Source organism: Diadema antillarum, unplaced genomic scaffold, assembly GCF_040938485.1.
Source record: "Diadema antillarum isolate AM-2024a unplaced genomic scaffold, OU_Dant_1.0 seq00000086_RagTag, whole genome shotgun sequence".
Lineage (NCBI taxonomy): Eukaryota > Metazoa > Echinodermata > Echinoidea > Diadematoida > Diadematidae > Diadema > Diadema antillarum.
Genome location: NW_027271178.1, coordinates 500,045 through 517,495, shown reverse-complemented (window position 1 = coordinate 517,495; position 17,451 = coordinate 500,045). Strand labels below are relative to the sequence as shown.

The window sequence follows — 17,451 nt, the reverse complement described above, 5'->3', positions numbered from 1 at the left end:
TCGGATGCCATGCAATTACATCATGGTATTCTATGAATATGACATTTTCCTGAGATCAGTCACGATAAAGACAATATGATATTGCATTACCTGGCGGTGGCTTTGTCGTTGTTGTTTCTGGTGTCGTTGTTTCGGGGGGAGGTGTTGTAGATGGTGGAGGTTGTGTTGTTGTAATTTCGGGCGTTGTTGGTTTTGGCCAACATTTAGGAGGACACGTGGTACCACAACAGAGGAACCTTATTTCGTAATCCCTACAAGGGGGACGCAGAGGACCATTTCTGCACTGCAGACCAATGTCAGGGTCACACGTTGCAGCGTCGTTGGTCTCGTTGGCGTACATATGAGTGTCGACAGTTCGGCATTCCACGTCTCTGCGGATGATGCACATGGCTGGGAATCCGGGATAGTGCTGAACATCCGAAAGAAGTTCCTCTTCCACAAGAGCATCGCTTGCCAACCTACCAGGGGCCTCATCGTTGCACCAAGGTGTCCAGACGCAGAAATTCAGACATTTGCGGCAATCTGTCAAATCAAGGTACGTTTTATATATCGGACTGTCAACAAATAACAAAGACTAGAATCCTCGGCTGAGGCCATTGATGACAAAAGGATACTGAAATCTTCCTGAAACTCAAGTTCAACAGCTGATATCACATGATAATCGATAGCTAATTCTACACCTTTTATGTTTCAATTTCAAGCAACATGTTAACCTCGTATCAAAAGTATCTTTTTACCTTCTATTTTGGACATAGCTGAGTCTTTCATATTTGATTACAATCAAGTCTTTAATCAACAAAGAAGTAATCGTTTACCAAGCGATATTCCGTTATTGTCAAATTCATCAACTCATTTAGAATTCCTTTAATACCTGGACATGAAGAAAGGTTTCTTTATTTTTTCTTTGGGATGGGTAACCAAATTGTGTGCAGGTCCGGTTTAAAGTACGATCGCCATTTCAACTGTTATGATTCTTTTCAGTGTTGCTCGAAAGAAAAACAAACAAAGAAACAAAGAAATACAAAATTGATTTTTAGGTTTTAAAACATGCAAATGCTCTCAGTTTATAGTAAACTTTGATCATTCATTTAATATTCGGATGCCATGCAATTACATCATGGTATTCTATGAATATGACATTTTCCTGAGATCAGTCACGATAAAGACAATATGATATTGCATTACCTGGCGGTGGCTTTGTCGTTGTTGTTTCTGGTGTCGTTGTTTCGGGGGGAGGTGTTGTAGATGGTGGAGGTTGTGTTGTTGTAATTTCGGGCGTTGTTGGTTTTGGCCAACATTTAGGAGGACACGTGGTACCACAACAGAGGAACCTTATTTCGTAATCCCTACAAGGGGGACGCAGAGGACCATTTCTGCACTGCAGACCAATGTCAGGGTCACACGTTGCAGCGTCGTTGGTCTCGTTGGCGTACATATGAGTGTCGACAGTTCGGCATTCCACGTCTCTGCGGATGATGCACATGGCTGGGAATCCGGGATAGTGCTGAACATCCGAAAGAAGTTCCTCTTCCACAAGAGCATCGCTTGCCAACCTACCAGGGGCCTCATCGTTGCACCAAGGTGTCCAGACGCAGAAATTCAGACATTTGCGGCAATCTGTCAAATCAAGGTACGTTTTATATATCGGACTGTCAACAAATAACAAAGACTAGAATCCTCGGCTGAGGCCATTGATGACAAAAGGATACTGAAATCTTCCTGAAACTCACGTTCAACAGCTGATATCACATGATAATCGATAGCTAATTCTACACCTTTTATGTTTCAATTTCAAGCAACATGTTAACCTCGTATCAAAAGTATCTTTTTACCTTCTATTTTGGACATAGCTGAGTCTTTCATATTTGATTACAATCAAGTCTTTAATCAACAAAGAAGTAATCGTTTACCAAGCGATATTCCGTTATTGTCAAATTCATCAACTCATTTAGAATTCCTTTAATACCTGGACATGAAGAAAGGTTTCTTTATTTTTTCTTTGGGATGGGTAACCAAATTGTGTGCAGGTCCGGTTTAAAGTACGATCGCCATTTCAACTGTTATGATTCTTTTCAGTGCTGCTCGAAAGAAAAACAAACAAAGAAACAAAGAAATACAAAATTGATTTTTAGGTTTTAAAACATGCAAATGCTCTCAGTTTATAGTAAACTTTGATCATTCATTTAATATTCGGATGCCATGCAATTACATCATGGTATTCTATGAATATGACATTTTCCTGAGATCAGTCACGATAAAGACAATATGATATTGCATTACCTGGCGGTGGCTTTGTCGGGGTTGTTTCTGGTGTCGTTGTTTCGGGGGGAGGTGTTGTAGATGGTGGAGGTTGTGTTGTTGTAATTTCGGGCGTTGTTGGTTTTGGCCAACATTTAGGAGGACACGTGGTACCACAACAGAGGAACCTTATTTCGTAATCCCTACAAGGGGGACGCAGAGGACCATTTCTGCACTGCAGACCAATGTCAGGGTCACACGTTGCAGCGTCGTTGGTCTCGTTGGCGTACATATGAGTGTCGACAGTTCGGCATTCCACGTCTCTGCGGATGATGCACATGGCTGGGAATCCGGGATAGTGCTGAACATCCGAAAGAAGTTCCTCTTCCACAAGAGCATCGCTTGCCAACCTACCAGGGGCCTCATCGTTGCACCAAGGTGTCCAGACGCAGAAATTCAGACATTTGCGGCAATCTGTCAAATCAAGGTACGTTTTATATATCGGACTGTCAACAAATAACAAAGACTAGAATCCTCGGCTGAGGCCATTGATGACAAAAGGATACTGAAATCTTCCTGAAACTCAAGTTCAACAGCTGATATCACATGATAATCGATAGCTAATTCTACACCTTTTATGTTTCAATTTCAAGCAACATGTTAACCTCGTATCAAAAGTATCTTTTTACCTTCTATTTTGGACATAGCTGAGTCTTTCATATTTGATTACAATCAAGTCTTTAATCAACAAAGAAGTAATCGTTTACCAAGCGATATTCCGTTATTGTCAAATTCATCAACTCATTTAGAATTCCTTTAATACCTGGACATGAAGAAAGGTTTCTTTATTTTTTCTTTGGGATGGGTAACCAAATTGTGTGCAGGTCCGGTTTAAAGTACGATCGCCATTTCAACTGTTATGATTCTTTTCAGTGCTGCTCGAAAGAAAAACAAACAAAGAAACAAAGAAATACAAAATTGATTTTTAGGTTTTAAAACATGCAAATGCTCTCAGTTTATAGTAAACTTTGATCATTCATTTAATATTCGGATGCCATGCAATTACATCATGGTATTCTACGAATATGACATTTTCCTGAGATCAGTCACGATAAAGACAATATGATATTGCATTACCTGGCGGTGGCTTTGTCGTTGTTGTTTCTGGTGTCGTTGTTTCGGGGGGAGGTGTTGTAGATGGTGGAGGTTGTGTTGTTGTAATTTCGGGCGTTGTTGGTTTTGGCCAACATTTAGGAGGACACGTGGTACCACAACAGAGGAACCTTATTTCGTAATCCCTACAAGGGGGACGCAGAGGACCATTTCTGCACTGCAGACCAATGTCAGGGTCACACGTTGCAGCGTCGTTGGTCTCGTTGGCGTACATATGAGTGTCGACAGTTCGGCATTCCACGTCTCTGCGGATGATGCACATGGCTGGGAATCCGGGATAGTGCTGAACATCCGAAAGAAGTTCCTCTTCCACAAGAGCATCGCTTGCCAACCTACCAGGGGCCTCATCGTTGCACCAAGGTGTCCAGACGCAGAAATTCAGACATTTGCGGCAATCTGTCAAATCAAGGTACGTTTTATATATCGGACTGTCAACAAATAACAAAGACTAGAATCCTCGGCTGAGGCCATTGATGACAAAAGGATACTGAAATCTTCCTGAAACTCAAGTTCAACAGCTGATATCACATGATAATCGATAGCTAATTCTACACCTTTTATGTTTCAATTTCAAGCAACATGTTAACCTCGTATCAAAAGTATCTTTTTACCTTCTATTTTGGACATAGCTGAGTCTTTCATATTTGATTACAATCAAGTCTTTAATCAACAAAGAAGTAATCGTTTACCAAGCGATATTCCGTTATTGTCAAATTCATCAACTCATTTAGAATTCCTTTAATACCTGGACATGAAGAAAGGTTTCTTTATTTTTTCTTTGGGATGGGTAACCAAATTGTGTGCAGGTCCGGTTTAAAGTACGATCGCCATTTCAACTGTTATGATTCTTTTCAGTGTTGCTCGAAAGAAAAACAAACAAAGAAACAAAGAAATACAAAATTGATTTTTAGGTTTTAAAACATGCAAATGCTCTCAGTTTATAGTAAACTTTGATCATTCATTTAATATTCGGATGCCATGCAATTACATCATGGTATTCTATGAATATGACATTTTCCTGAGATCAGTCACGATAAAGACAATATGATATTGCATTACCTGGCGGTGGCTTTGTCGTTGTTGTTTCTGGTGTCGTTGTTTCGGGGGGAGGTGTTGTAGATGGTGGAGGTTGTGTTGTTGTAATTTCGGGCGTTGTTGGTTTTGGCCAACATTTAGGAGGACACGTGGTACCACAACAGAGGAACCTTATTTCGTAATCCCTACAAGGGGGACGCAGAGGACCATTTCTGCACTGCAGACCAATGTCAGGGTCACACGTTGCAGCGTCGTTGGTCTCGTTGGCGTACATATGAGTGTCGACAGTTCGGCATTCCACGTCTCTGCGGATGATGCACATGGCTGGGAATCCGGGATAGTGCTGAACATCCGAAAGAAGTTCCTCTTCCACAAGAGCATCGCTTGCCAACCTACCAGGGGCCTCATCGTTGCACCAAGGTGTCCAGACGCAGAAATTCAGACATTTGCGGCAATCTGTCAAATCAAGGTACGTTTTATATATCGGACTGTCAACAAATAACAAAGACTAGAATCCTCGGCTGAGGCCATTGATGACAAAAGGATACTGAAATCTTCCTGAAACTCAAGTTCAACAGCTGATATCACATGATAATCGATAGCTAATTCTACACCTTTTATGTTTCAATTTCAAGCAACATGTTAACCTCGTATCAAAAGTATCTTTTTACCTTCTATTTTGGACATAGCTGAGTCTTTCATATTTGATTACAATCAAGTCTTTAATCAACAAAGAAGTAATCGTTTACCAAGCGATATTCCGTTATTGTCAAATTCATCAACTCATTTAGAATTCCTTTAATACCTGGACATGAAGAAAGGTTTCTTTATTTTTTCTTTGGGATGGGTAACCAAATTGTGTGCAGGTCCGGTTTAAAGTACGATCGCCATTTCAACTGTTATGATTCTTTTCAGTGCTGCTCGAAAGAAAAACAAACAAAGAAACAAAGAAATACAAAATTGATTTTTAGGTTTTAAAACATGCAAATGCTCTCAGTTTATAGTAAACTTTGATCATTCATTTAATATTCGGATGCCATGCAATTACATCATGGTATTCTATGAATATGACATTTTCCTGAGATCAGTCACGATAAAGACAATATGATATTGCATTACCTGGCGGTGGCTTTGTCGTTGTTGTTTCTGGTGTCGTTGTTTCGGGGGGAGGTGTTGTAGATGGTGGAGGTTGTGTTGTTGTAATTTCGGGCGTTGTTGGTTTTGGCCAACATTTAGGAGGACACGTGGTACCACAACAGAGGAACCTTATTTCGTAATCCCTACAAGGGGGACGCAGAGGACCATTTCTGCACTGCAGACCAATGTCAGGGTCACACGTTGCAGCGTCGTTGGTCTCGTTGGCGTACATATGAGTGTCGACAGTTCGGCATTCCACGTCTCTGCGGATGATGCACATGGCTGGGAATCCGGGATAGTGCTGAACATCCGAAAGAAGTTCCTCTTCCACAAGAGCATCGCTTGCCAACCTACCAGGGGCCTCATCGTTGCACCAAGGTGTCCAGACGCAGAAATTCAGACATTTGCGGCAATCTGTCAAATCAAGGTACGTTTTATATATCGGACTGTCAACAAATAACAAAGACTAGAATCCTCGGCTGAGGCCATTGATGACAAAATGATACTGAAATCTTCCTGAAACTCACGTTCAACAGCTGATATCACATGATAATCGATAGCTAATTCTACACCTTTTATGTTTCAATTTCAAGCAACATGTTAACCTCGTATCAAAAGTATCTTTTTACCTTCTATTTTGGACATAGCTGAGTCTTTCATATTTGATTACAATCAAGTCTTTAATCAACAAAGAAGTAATCGTTTACCAAGCGATATTCCGTTATTGTCAAATTCATCAACTCATTTAGAATTCCTTTAATACCTGGACATGAAGAAAGGTTTCTTTATTTTTTCTTTGGGATGGGTAACCAAATTGTGTGCAGGTCCGGTTTAAAGTACGATCGCCATTTCAACTGTTATGATTCTTTTCAGTGCTGCTCGAAAGAAAAACAAACAAAGAAACAAAGAAATACAAAATTGATTTTTAGGTTTTAAAACATGCAAATGCTCTCAGTTTATAGTAAACTTTGATCATTCATTTAATATTCGGATGCCATGCAATTACATCATGGTATTCTATGAATATGACATTTTCCTGAGATCAGTCACGATAAAGACAATATGATATTGCATTACCTGGCGGTGGCTTTGTCGTTGTTGTTTCTGGTGTCGTTGTTTCGGGGGGAGGTGTTGTAGATGGTGGAGGTTGTGTTGTTGTAATTTCGGGCGTTGTTGGTTTTGGCCAACATTTAGGAGGACACGTGGTACCACAACAGAGGAACCTTATTTCGTAATCCCTACAAGGGGGACGCAGAGGACCATTTCTGCACTGCAGACCAATGTCAGGGTCACACGTTGCAGCGTCGTTGGTCTCGTTGGCGTACATATGAGTGTCGACAGTTCGGCATTCCACGTCTCTGCGGATGATGCACATGGCTGGGAATCCGGGATAGTGCTGAACATCCGAAAGAAGTTCCTCTTCCACAAGAGCATCGCTTGCCAACCTACCAGGGGCCTCATCGTTGCACCAAGGTGTCCAGACGCAGAAATTCAGACATTTGCGGCAATCTGTCAAATCAAGGTACGTTTTATATATCGGACTGTCAACAAATAACAAAGACTAGAATCCTCGGCTGAGGCCATTGATGACAAAAGGATACTGAAATCTTCCTGAAACTCAAGTTCAACAGCTGATATCACATGATAATCGATAGCTAATTCTACACCTTTTATGTTTCAATTTCAAGCAACATGTTAACCTCGTATCAAAAGTATCTTTTTACCTTCTATTTTGGACATAGCTGAGTCTTTCATATTTGATTACAATCAAGTCTTTAATCAACAAAGAAGTAATCGTTTACCAAGCGATATTCCGTTATTGTCAAATTCATCAACTCATTTAGAATTCCTTTAATACCTGGACATGAAGAAAGGTTTCTTTATTTTTTCTTTGGGATGGGTAACCAAATTGTGTGCAGGTCCGGTTTAAAGTACGATCGCCATTTCAACTGTTATGATTCTTTTCAGTGTTGCTCGAAAGAAAAACAAACAAAGAAACAAAGAAATACAAAATTGATTTTTAGGTTTTAAAACATGCAAATGCTCTCAGTTTATAGTAAACTTTGATCATTCATTTAATATTCGGATGCCATGCAATTACATCATGGTATTCTATGAATATGACATTTTCCTGAGATCAGTCACGATAAAGACAATATGATATTGCATTACCTGGCGGTGGCTTTGTCGTGGTTGTTTCTGGTGTCGTTGTTTCGGGGGGAGGTGTTGTAGATGGTGGAGGTTGTGTTGTTGTAATTTCGGGCGTTGTTGGTTTTGGCCAACATTTAGGAGGACACGTGGTACCACAACAGAGGAACCTTATTTCGTAATCCCTACAAGGGGGACGCAGAGGACCATTTCTGCACTGCAGACCAATGTCAGGGTCACACGTTGCAGCGTCGTTGGTCTCGTTGGCGTACATATGAGTGTCGACAGTTCGGCATTCCACGTCTCTGCGGATGATGCACATGGCTGGGAATCCGGGATAGTGCTGAACATCCGAAAGAAGTTCCTCTTCCACAAGAGCATCGCTTGCCAACCTACCAGGGGCCTCATCGTTGCACCAAGGTGTCCAGACGCAGAAATTCAGACATTTGCGGCAATCTGTCAAATCAAGGTACGTTTTATATATCGGACTGTCAACAAATAACAAAGACTAGAATCCTCGGCTGAGGCCATTGATGACAAAAGGATACTGAAATCTTCCTGAAACTCAAGTTCAACAGCTGATATCACATGATAATCGATAGCTAATTCTACACCTTTTATGTTTCAATTTCAAGCAACATGTTAACCTCGTATCAAAAGTATCTTTTTACCTTCTATTTTGGACATAGCTGAGTCTTTCATATTTGATTACAATCAAGTCTTTAATCAACAAAGAAGTAATCGTTTACCAAGCGATATTCCGTTATTGTCAAATTCATCAACTCATTTAGAATTCCTTTAATACCTGGACATGAAGAAAGGTTTCTTTATTTTTTCTTTGGGATGGGTAACCAAATTGTGTGCAGGTCCGGTTTAAAGTACGATCGCCATTTCAACTGTTATGATTCTTTTCAGTGCTGCTCGAAAGAAAAACAAACAAAGAAACAAAGAAATACAAAATTGATTTTTAGGTTTTAAAACATGCAAATGCTCTCAGTTTATAGTAAACTTTGATCATTCATTTAATATTCGGATGCCATGCAATTACATCATGGTATTCTATGAATATGACATTTTCCTGAGATCAGTCACGATAAAGACAATATGATATTGCATTACCTGGCGGTGGCTTTGTCGTTGTTGTTTCTGGTGTCGTTGTTTCGGGGGGAGGTGTTGTAGATGGTGGAGGTTGTGTTGTTGTAATTTCGGGCGTTGTTGGTTTTGGCCAACATTTAGGAGGACACGTGGTACCACAACAGAGGAACCTTATTTCGTAATCCCTACAAGGGGGACGCAGAGGACCATTTCTGCACTGCAGACCAATGTCAGGGTCACACGTTGCAGCGTCGTTGGTCTCGTTGGCGTACATATGAGTGTCGACAGTTCGGCATTCCACGTCTCTGCGGATGATGCACATGGCTGGGAATCCGGGATAGTGCTGAACATCCGAAAGAAGTTCCTCTTCCACAAGAGCATCGCTTGCCAACCTACCAGGGGCCTCATCGTTGCACCAAGGTGTCCAGACGCAGAAATTCAGACATTTGCGGCAATCTGTCAAATCAAGGTACGTTTTATATATCGGACTGTCAACAAATAACAAAGACTAGAATCCTCGGCTGAGGCCATTGATGACAAAAGGATACTGAAATCTTCCTGAAACTCAAGTTCAACAGCTGATATCACATGATAATCGATAGCTAATTCTACACCTTTTATGTTTCAATTTCAAGCAACATGTTAACCTCGTATCAAAAGTATCTTTTTACCTTCTATTTTGGACATAGCTGAGTCTTTCATATTTGATTACAATCAAGTCTTTAATCAACAAAGAAGTAATCGTTTACCAAGCGATATTCCGTTATTGTCAAATTCATCAACTCATTTAGAATTCCTTTAATACCTGGACATGAAGAAAGGTTTCTTTATTTTTTCTTTGGGATGGGTAACCAAATTGTGTGCAGGTCCGGTTTAAAGTACGATCGCCATTTCAACTGTTATGATTCTTTTCAGTGCTGCTCGAAAGAAAAACAAACAAAGAAACAAAGAAATACAAAATTGATTTTTAGGTTTTAAAACATGCAAATGCTCTCAGTTTATAGTAAACTTTGATCATTCATTTAATATTCGGATGCCATGCAATTACATCATGGTATTCTATGAATATGACATTTTCCTGAGATCAGTCACGATAAAGACAATATGATATTGCATTACCTGGCGGTGGCTTTGTCGTTGTTGTTTCTGGTGTCGTTGTTTCGGGGGGAGGTGTTGTAGATGGTGGAGGTTGTGTTGTTGTAATTTCGGGCGTTGTTGGTTTTGGCCAACATTTAGGAGGACACGTGGTACCACAACAGAGGAACCTTATTTCGTAATCCCTACAAGGGGGACGCAGAGGACCATTTCTGCACTGCAGACCAATGTCAGGGTCACACGTTGCAGCGTCGTTGGTCTCGTTGGCGTACATATGAGTGTCGACAGTTCGGCATTCCACGTCTCTGCGGATGATGCACATGGCTGGGAATCCGGGATAGTGCTGAACATCCGAAAGAAGTTCCTCTTCCACAAGAGCATCGCTTGCCAACCTACCAGGGGCCTCATCGTTGCACCAAGGTGTCCAGACGCAGAAATTCAGACATTTGCGGCAATCTGTCAAATCAAGGTACGTTTTATATATCGGACTGTCAACAAATAACAAAGACTAGAATCCTCGGCTGAGGCCATTGATGACAAAAGGATACTGAAATCTTCCTGAAACTCAAGTTCAACAGCTGATATCACATGATAATCGATAGCTAATTCTACACCTTTTATGTTTCAATTTCAAGCAACATGTTAACCTCGTATCAAAAGTATCTTTTTACCTTCTATTTTGGACATAGCTGAGTCTTTCATATTTGATTACAATCAAGTCTTTAATCAACAAAGAAGTAATCGTTTACCAAGCGATATTCCGTTATTGTCAAATTCATCAACTCATTTAGAATTCCTTTAATACCTGGACATGAAGAAAGGTTTCTTTATTTTTTCTTTGGGATGGGTAACCAAATTGTGTGCAGGTCCGGTTTAAAGTACGATCGCCATTTCAACTGTTATGATTCTTTTCAGTGCTGCTCGAAAGAAAAACAAACAAAGAAACAAAGAAATACAAAATTGATTTTTAGGTTTTAAAACATGCAAATGCTCTCAGTTTATAGTAAACTTTGATCATTCATTTAATATTCGGATGCCATGCAATTACATCATGGTATTCTATGAATATGACATTTTCCTGAGATCAGTCACGATAAAGACAATATGATATTGCATTACCTGGCGGTGGCTTTGTCGTTGTTGTTTCTGGTGTCGTTGTTTCGGGGGGAGGTGTTGTAGATGGTGGAGGTTGTGTTGTTGTAATTTCGGGCGTTGTTGGTTTTGGCCAACATTTAGGAGGACACGTGGTACCACAACAGAGGAACCTTATTTCGTAATCCCTACAAGGGGGACGCAGAGGACCATTTCTGCACTGCAGACCAATGTCAGGGTCACACGTTGCAGCGTCGTTGGTCTCGTTGGCGTACATATGAGTGTCGACAGTTCGGCATTCCACGTCTCTGCGGATGATGCACATGGCTGGGAATCCGGGATAGTGCTGAACATCCGAAAGAAGTTCCTCTTCCACAAGAGCATCGCTTGCCAACCTACCAGGGGCCTCATCGTTGCACCAAGGTGTCCAGACGCAGAAATTCAGACATTTGCGGCAATCTGTCAAATCAAGGTACGTTTTATATATCGGACTGTCAACAAATAACAAAGACTAGAATCCTCGGCTGAGGCCATTGATGACAAAAGGATACTGAAATCTTCCTGAAACTCAAGTTCAACAGCTGATATCACATGATAATCGATAGCTAATTCTACACCTTTTATGTTTCAATTTCAAGCAACATGTTAACCTCGTATCAAAAGTATCTTTTTACCTTCTATTTTGGACATAGCTGAGTCTTTCATATTTGATTACAATCAAGTCTTTAATCAACAAAGAAGTAATCGTTTACCAAGCGATATTCCGTTATTGTCAAATTCATCAACTCATTTAGAATTCCTTTAATACCTGGACATGAAGAAAGGTTTCTTTATTTTTTCTTTGGGATGGGTAACCAAATTGTGTGCAGGTCCGGTTTAAAGTACGATCGCCATTTCAACTGTTATGATTCTTTTCAGTGCTGCTCGAAAGAAAAACAAACAAAGAAACAAAGAAATACAAAATTGATTTTTAGGTTTTAAAACATGCAAATGCTCTCAGTTTATAGTAAACTTTGATCATTCATTTAATATTCGGATGCCATGCAATTACATCATGGTATTCTATGAATATGACATTTTCCTGAGATCAGTCACGATAAAGACAATATGATATTGCATTACCTGGCGGTGGCTTTGTCGTGGTTGTTTCTGGTGTCGTTGTTTCGGGGGGAGGTGTTGTAGATGGTGGAGGTTGTGTTGTTGTAATTTCGGGCGTTGTTGGTTTTGGCCAACATTTAGGAGGACACGTGGTACCACAACAGAGGAACCTTATTTCGTAATCCCTACAAGGGGGACGCAGAGGACCATTTCTGCACTGCAGACCAATGTCAGGGTCACACGTTGCAGCGTCGTTGGTCTCGTTGGCGTACATATGAGTGTCGACAGTTCGGCATTCCACGTCTCTGCGGATGATGCACATGGCTGGGAATCCGGGATAGTGCTGAACATCCGAAAGAAGTTCCTCTTCCACAAGAGCATCGCTTGCCAACCTACCAGGGGCCTCATCGTTGCACCAAGGTGTCCAGACGCAGAAATTCAGACATTTGCGGCAATCTGTCAAATCAAGGTACGTTTTATATATCGGACTGTCAACAAATAACAAAGACTAGAATCCTCGGCTGAGGCCATTGATGACAAAAGGATACTGAAATCTTCCTGAAACTCAAGTTCAACAGCTGATATCACATGATAATCGATAGCTAATTCTACACCTTTTATGTTTCAATTTCAAGCAACATGTTAACCTCGTATCAAAAGTATCTTTTTACCTTCTATTTTGGACATAGCTGAGTCTTTCATATTTGATATAATAATAAGGTCTTATTTACCCAGGGTAGCCTCTTCAGTGTTGCCACTGCTCTACCAGAGGGCCCTGCTATTATTATTACCCTAGCGTTGCCAGGTACCCATTTATACACCTGGGTCGAGAGGGACATTGTGGGTAAAAACATCTTGTCCAAGGATGTAAGCACTGGGCGGGATTCGAACTCACGGTCCTCCGTTTGGGAGTCGGGAGTCTTATCCACTATGCCACAGCGCCCCCACATGATTACAATCAAGTCTTTAATCAACAAAGAAGTAATCGTTTACCAAGCGATATTCCGTTATTGTCAAATTCATCAACTCATTTAGAATTCCTTTAATACCTGGACATGAAGAAAGGTTTCTTTATTTTTTCTTTGGGATGGGTAACCAAATTGTGTGCAGGTCCGGTTTAAAGTACGATCGCCATTTCAACTGTTATGATTCTTTTCAGTGCTGCTCGAAAGAAAAACAAACAAAGAAACAAAGAAATACAAAATTGATTTTTAGGTTTTAAAACATGCAAATGCTCTCAGTTTATAGTAAACTTTGATCATTCATTTAATATTCGGATGCCATGCAATTACATCATGGTATTCTATGAATATGACATTTTCCTGAGATCAGTCACGATAAAGACAATATGATATTGCATTACCTGGCGGTGGCTTTGTCGTTGTTGTTTCTGGTGTCGTTGTTTCGGGGGGAGGTGTTGTAGATGGTGGAGGTTGTGTTGTTGTAATTTCGGGCGTTGTTGGTTTTGGCCAACATTTAGGAGGACACGTGGTACCACAACAGAGGAACCTTATTTCGTAATCCCTACAAGGGGGACGCAGAGGACCATTTCTGCACTGCAGACCAATGTCAGGGTCACACGTTGCAGCGTCGTTGGTCTCGTTGGCGTACATATGAGTGTCGACAGTTCGGCATTCCACGTCTCTGCGGATGATGCACATGGCTGGGAATCCGGGATAGTGCTGAACATCCGAAAGAAGTTCCTCTTCCACAAGAGCATCGCTTGCCAACCTACCAGGGGCCTCATCGTTGCACCAAGGTGTCCAGACGCAGAAATTCAGACATTTGCGGCAATCTGTCAAATCAAGGTACGTTTTATATATCGGACTGTCAACAAATAACAAAGACTAGAATCCTCGGCTGAGGCCATTGATGACAAAAGGATACTGAAATCTTCCTGAAACTCAAGTTCAACAGCTGATATCACATGATAATCGATAGCTAATTCTACACCTTTTATGTTTCAATTTCAAGCAACATGTTAACCTCGTATCAAAAGTATCTTTTTACCTTCTATTTTGGACATAGCTGAGTCTTTCATATTTGATATAATAATAAGGTCTTATTTACCCAGGGTAGCCTCTTCAGTGTTGCCACTGCTCTACCAGAGGGCCCTGCTATTATTATTACCCTAGCGTTGCCAGGTACCCATTTATACACCTGGGTCGAGAGGGACATTGTGGGTAAAAACATCTTGTCCAAGGATGTAAGCACTGGGCGGGATTCGAACTCACGGTCCTCCGTTTGGGAGTCGGGAGTCTTATCCACTATGCCACAGCGCCCCCACATGATTACAATCAAGTCTTTAATCAACAAAGAAGTAATCGTTTACCAAGCGATATTCCGTTATTGTCAAATTCATCAACTCATTTAGAATTCCTTTAATACCTGGACATGAAGAAAGGTTTCTTTATTTTTTCTTTGGGATGGGTAACCAAATTGTGTGCAGGTCCGGTTTAAAGTACGATCGCCATTTCAACTGTTATGATTCTTTTCAGTGCTGCTCGAAAGAAAAACAAACAAAGAAACAAAGAAATACAAAATTGATTTTTAGGTTTTAAAACATGCAAATGCTCTCAGTTTATAGTAAACTTTGATCATTCATTTAATATTCGGATGCCATGCAATTACATCATGGTATTCTATGAATATGACATTTTCCTGAGATCAGTCACGATAAAGACAATATGATATTGCATTACCTGGCGGTGGCTTTGTCGTTGTTGTTTCTGGTGTCGTTGTTTCGGGGGGAGGTGTTGTAGATGGTGGAGGTTGTGTTGTTGTAATTTCGGGCGTTGTTGGTTTTGGCCAACATTTAGGAGGACACGTGGTACCACAACAGAGGAACCTTATTTCGTAATCCCTACAAGGGGGACGCAGAGGACCATTTCTGCACTGCAGACCAATGTCAGGGTCACACGTTGCAGCGTCGTTGGTCTCGTTGGCGTACATATGAGTGTCGACAGTTCGGCATTCCACGTCTCTGCGGATGATGCACATGGCTGGGAATCCGGGATAGTGCTGAACATCCGAAAGAAGTTCCTCTTCCACAAGAGCATCGCTTGCCAACCTACCAGGGGCCTCATCGTTGCACCAAGGTGTCCAGACGCAGAAATTCAGACATTTGCGGCAATCTGTCAAATCAAGGTACGTTTTATATATCGGACTGTCAACAAATAACAAAGACTAGAATCCTCGGCTGAGGCCATTGATGACAAAAGGATACTGAAATCTTCCTGAAACTCAAGTTCAACAGCTGATATCACATGATAATCGATAGCTAATTCTACACCTTTTATGTTTCAATTTCAAGCAACATGTTAACCTCGTATCAAAAGTATCTTTTTACCTTCTATTTTGGACATAGCTGAGTCTTTCATATTTGATTACAATCAAGTCTTTAATCAACAAAGAAGTAATCGTTTACCAAGCGATATTCCGTTATTGTCAAATTCATCAACTCATTTAGAATTCCTTTAATACCTGGACATGAAGAAAGGTTTCTTTATTTTTTCTTTGGGATGGGTAACCAAATTGTGTGCAGGTCCGGTTTAAAGTACGATCGCCATTTCAACTGTTATGATTCTTTTCAGTGCTGCTCGAAAGAAAAACAAACAAAGAAACAAAGAAATACAAAATTGATTTTTAGGTTTTAAAACATGCAAATGCTCTCAGTTTATAGTAAACTTTGATCATTCATTTAATATTCGGATGCCATGCAATTACATCATGGTATTCTATGAATATGACATTTTCCTGAGATCAGTCACGATAAAGACAATATGATATTGCATTACCTGGCGGTGGCTTTGTCGTTGTTGTTTCTGGTGTCGTTGTTTCGGGGGGAGGTGTTGTAGATGGTGGAGGTTGTGTTGTTGTAATTTCGGGCGTTGTTGGTTTTGGCCAACATTTAGGAGGACACGTGGTACCACAACAGAGGAACCTTATTTCGTAATCCCTACAAGGGGGACGCAGAGGACCATTTCTGCACTGCAGACCAATGTCAGGGTCACACGTTGCAGCGTCGTTGGTCTCGTTGGCGTACATATGAGTGTCGACAGTTCGGCATTCCACGTCTCTGCGGATGATGCACATGGCTGGGAATCCGGGATAGTGCTGAACATCCGAAAGAAGTTCCTCTTCCACAAGAGCATCGCTTGCCAACCTACCAGGGGCCTCATCGTTGCACCAAGGTGTCCAGACGCAGAAATTCAGACATTTGCGGCAATCTGTCAAATCAAGGTACGTTTTATATATCGGACTGTCAACAAATAACAAAGACTAGAATCCTCGGCTGAGGCCATTGATGACAAAAGGATACTGAAATCTTCCTGAAACTCAAGTTCAACAGCTGATATCACATGATAATCGATAGCTAATTCTACACCTTTTATGTTTCAATTTCAAGCAACATGTTAACCTCGTATCAAAAGTATCTTTTTACCTTCTATTTTGGACATAGCTGAGTCTTTCATATTTGATTACAATCAAGTCTTTAATCAACAAAGAAGTAATCGTTTACCAAGCGATATTCCGTTATTGTCAAATTCATCAACTCATTTAGAATTCCTTTAATACCTGGACATGAAGAAAGGTTTCTTTATTTTTTCTTTGGGATGGGTAACCAAATTGTGTGCAGGTCCGGTTTAAAGTACGATCGCCATTTCAACTGTTATGATTCTTTTCAGTGTTGCTCGAAAGAAAAACAAACAAAGAAACAAAGAAATACAAAATTGATTTTTAGGTTTTAAAACATGCAAATGCTCTCAGTTTATAGTAAACTTTGATCATTCATTTAATATTCGGATGCCATGCAATTACATCATGGTATTCTATGAATATGACATTTTCCTGAGATCAGTCACGATAAAGACAATATGATATTGCATTACCTGGCGGTGGCTTTGTCGTTGTTGTTTCTGGTGTCGTTGTTTCGGGGGGAGGTGTTGTAGATGGTGGAGGTTGTGTTGTTGTAATTTCGGGCGTTGTTGGTTTTGGCCAACATTTAGGAGGACACGTGGTACCACAACAGAGGAACCTTATTTCGTAATCCCTACAAGGGGGACGCAGAGGACCATTTCTGCACTGCAGACCAATGTCAGGGTCACACGTTGCAGCGTCGTTGGTCTCGTTGGCGTACATATGAGTGTCGACAGTTCGGCATTCCACGTCTCTGCGGATGATGCACATGGCTGGGAATCCGGGATAGTGCTGAACATCCGAAAGAAGTTCCTCTTCCACAAGAGCATCGCTTGCCAACCTACCAGGGGCCTCATCGTTGCACCAAGGTGTCCAGACGCAGAAATTCAGACATTTGCGGCAATCTGTCAAATCAAGGTA

General features: G+C 40.9%; 1 protein-coding gene across 1 annotated transcript in view; it reads right to left on the bottom strand.

The window, feature by feature from the left end:
• Positions 1 to 17,451, bottom strand: part of LOC139726508 (uncharacterized) — a 105,056-nt gene that overhangs the window by 29,173 nt on the left and 58,432 nt on the right. The window contains exons 45-53 of the mRNA XM_071637465.1: positions 15,916 to 16,335; positions 12,136 to 12,562; positions 11,048 to 11,472; positions 9,953 to 10,372; positions 7,756 to 8,182; positions 6,668 to 7,092; positions 3,383 to 3,802; positions 2,281 to 2,707; positions 1,193 to 1,617 (exon numbers count right to left, since the gene is read on the bottom strand). Coding sequence (XP_071493566.1) covers positions 1,193 to 1,617; positions 2,281 to 2,707; positions 3,383 to 3,802; positions 6,668 to 7,092; positions 7,756 to 8,182; positions 9,953 to 10,372; positions 11,048 to 11,472; positions 12,136 to 12,562; positions 15,916 to 16,335 — 3,816 coding nt within the window. The remainder of the gene's footprint in view (positions 1 to 1,192; positions 1,618 to 2,280; positions 2,708 to 3,382; positions 3,803 to 6,667; positions 7,093 to 7,755; positions 8,183 to 9,952; positions 10,373 to 11,047; positions 11,473 to 12,135; positions 12,563 to 15,915; positions 16,336 to 17,451) is intronic.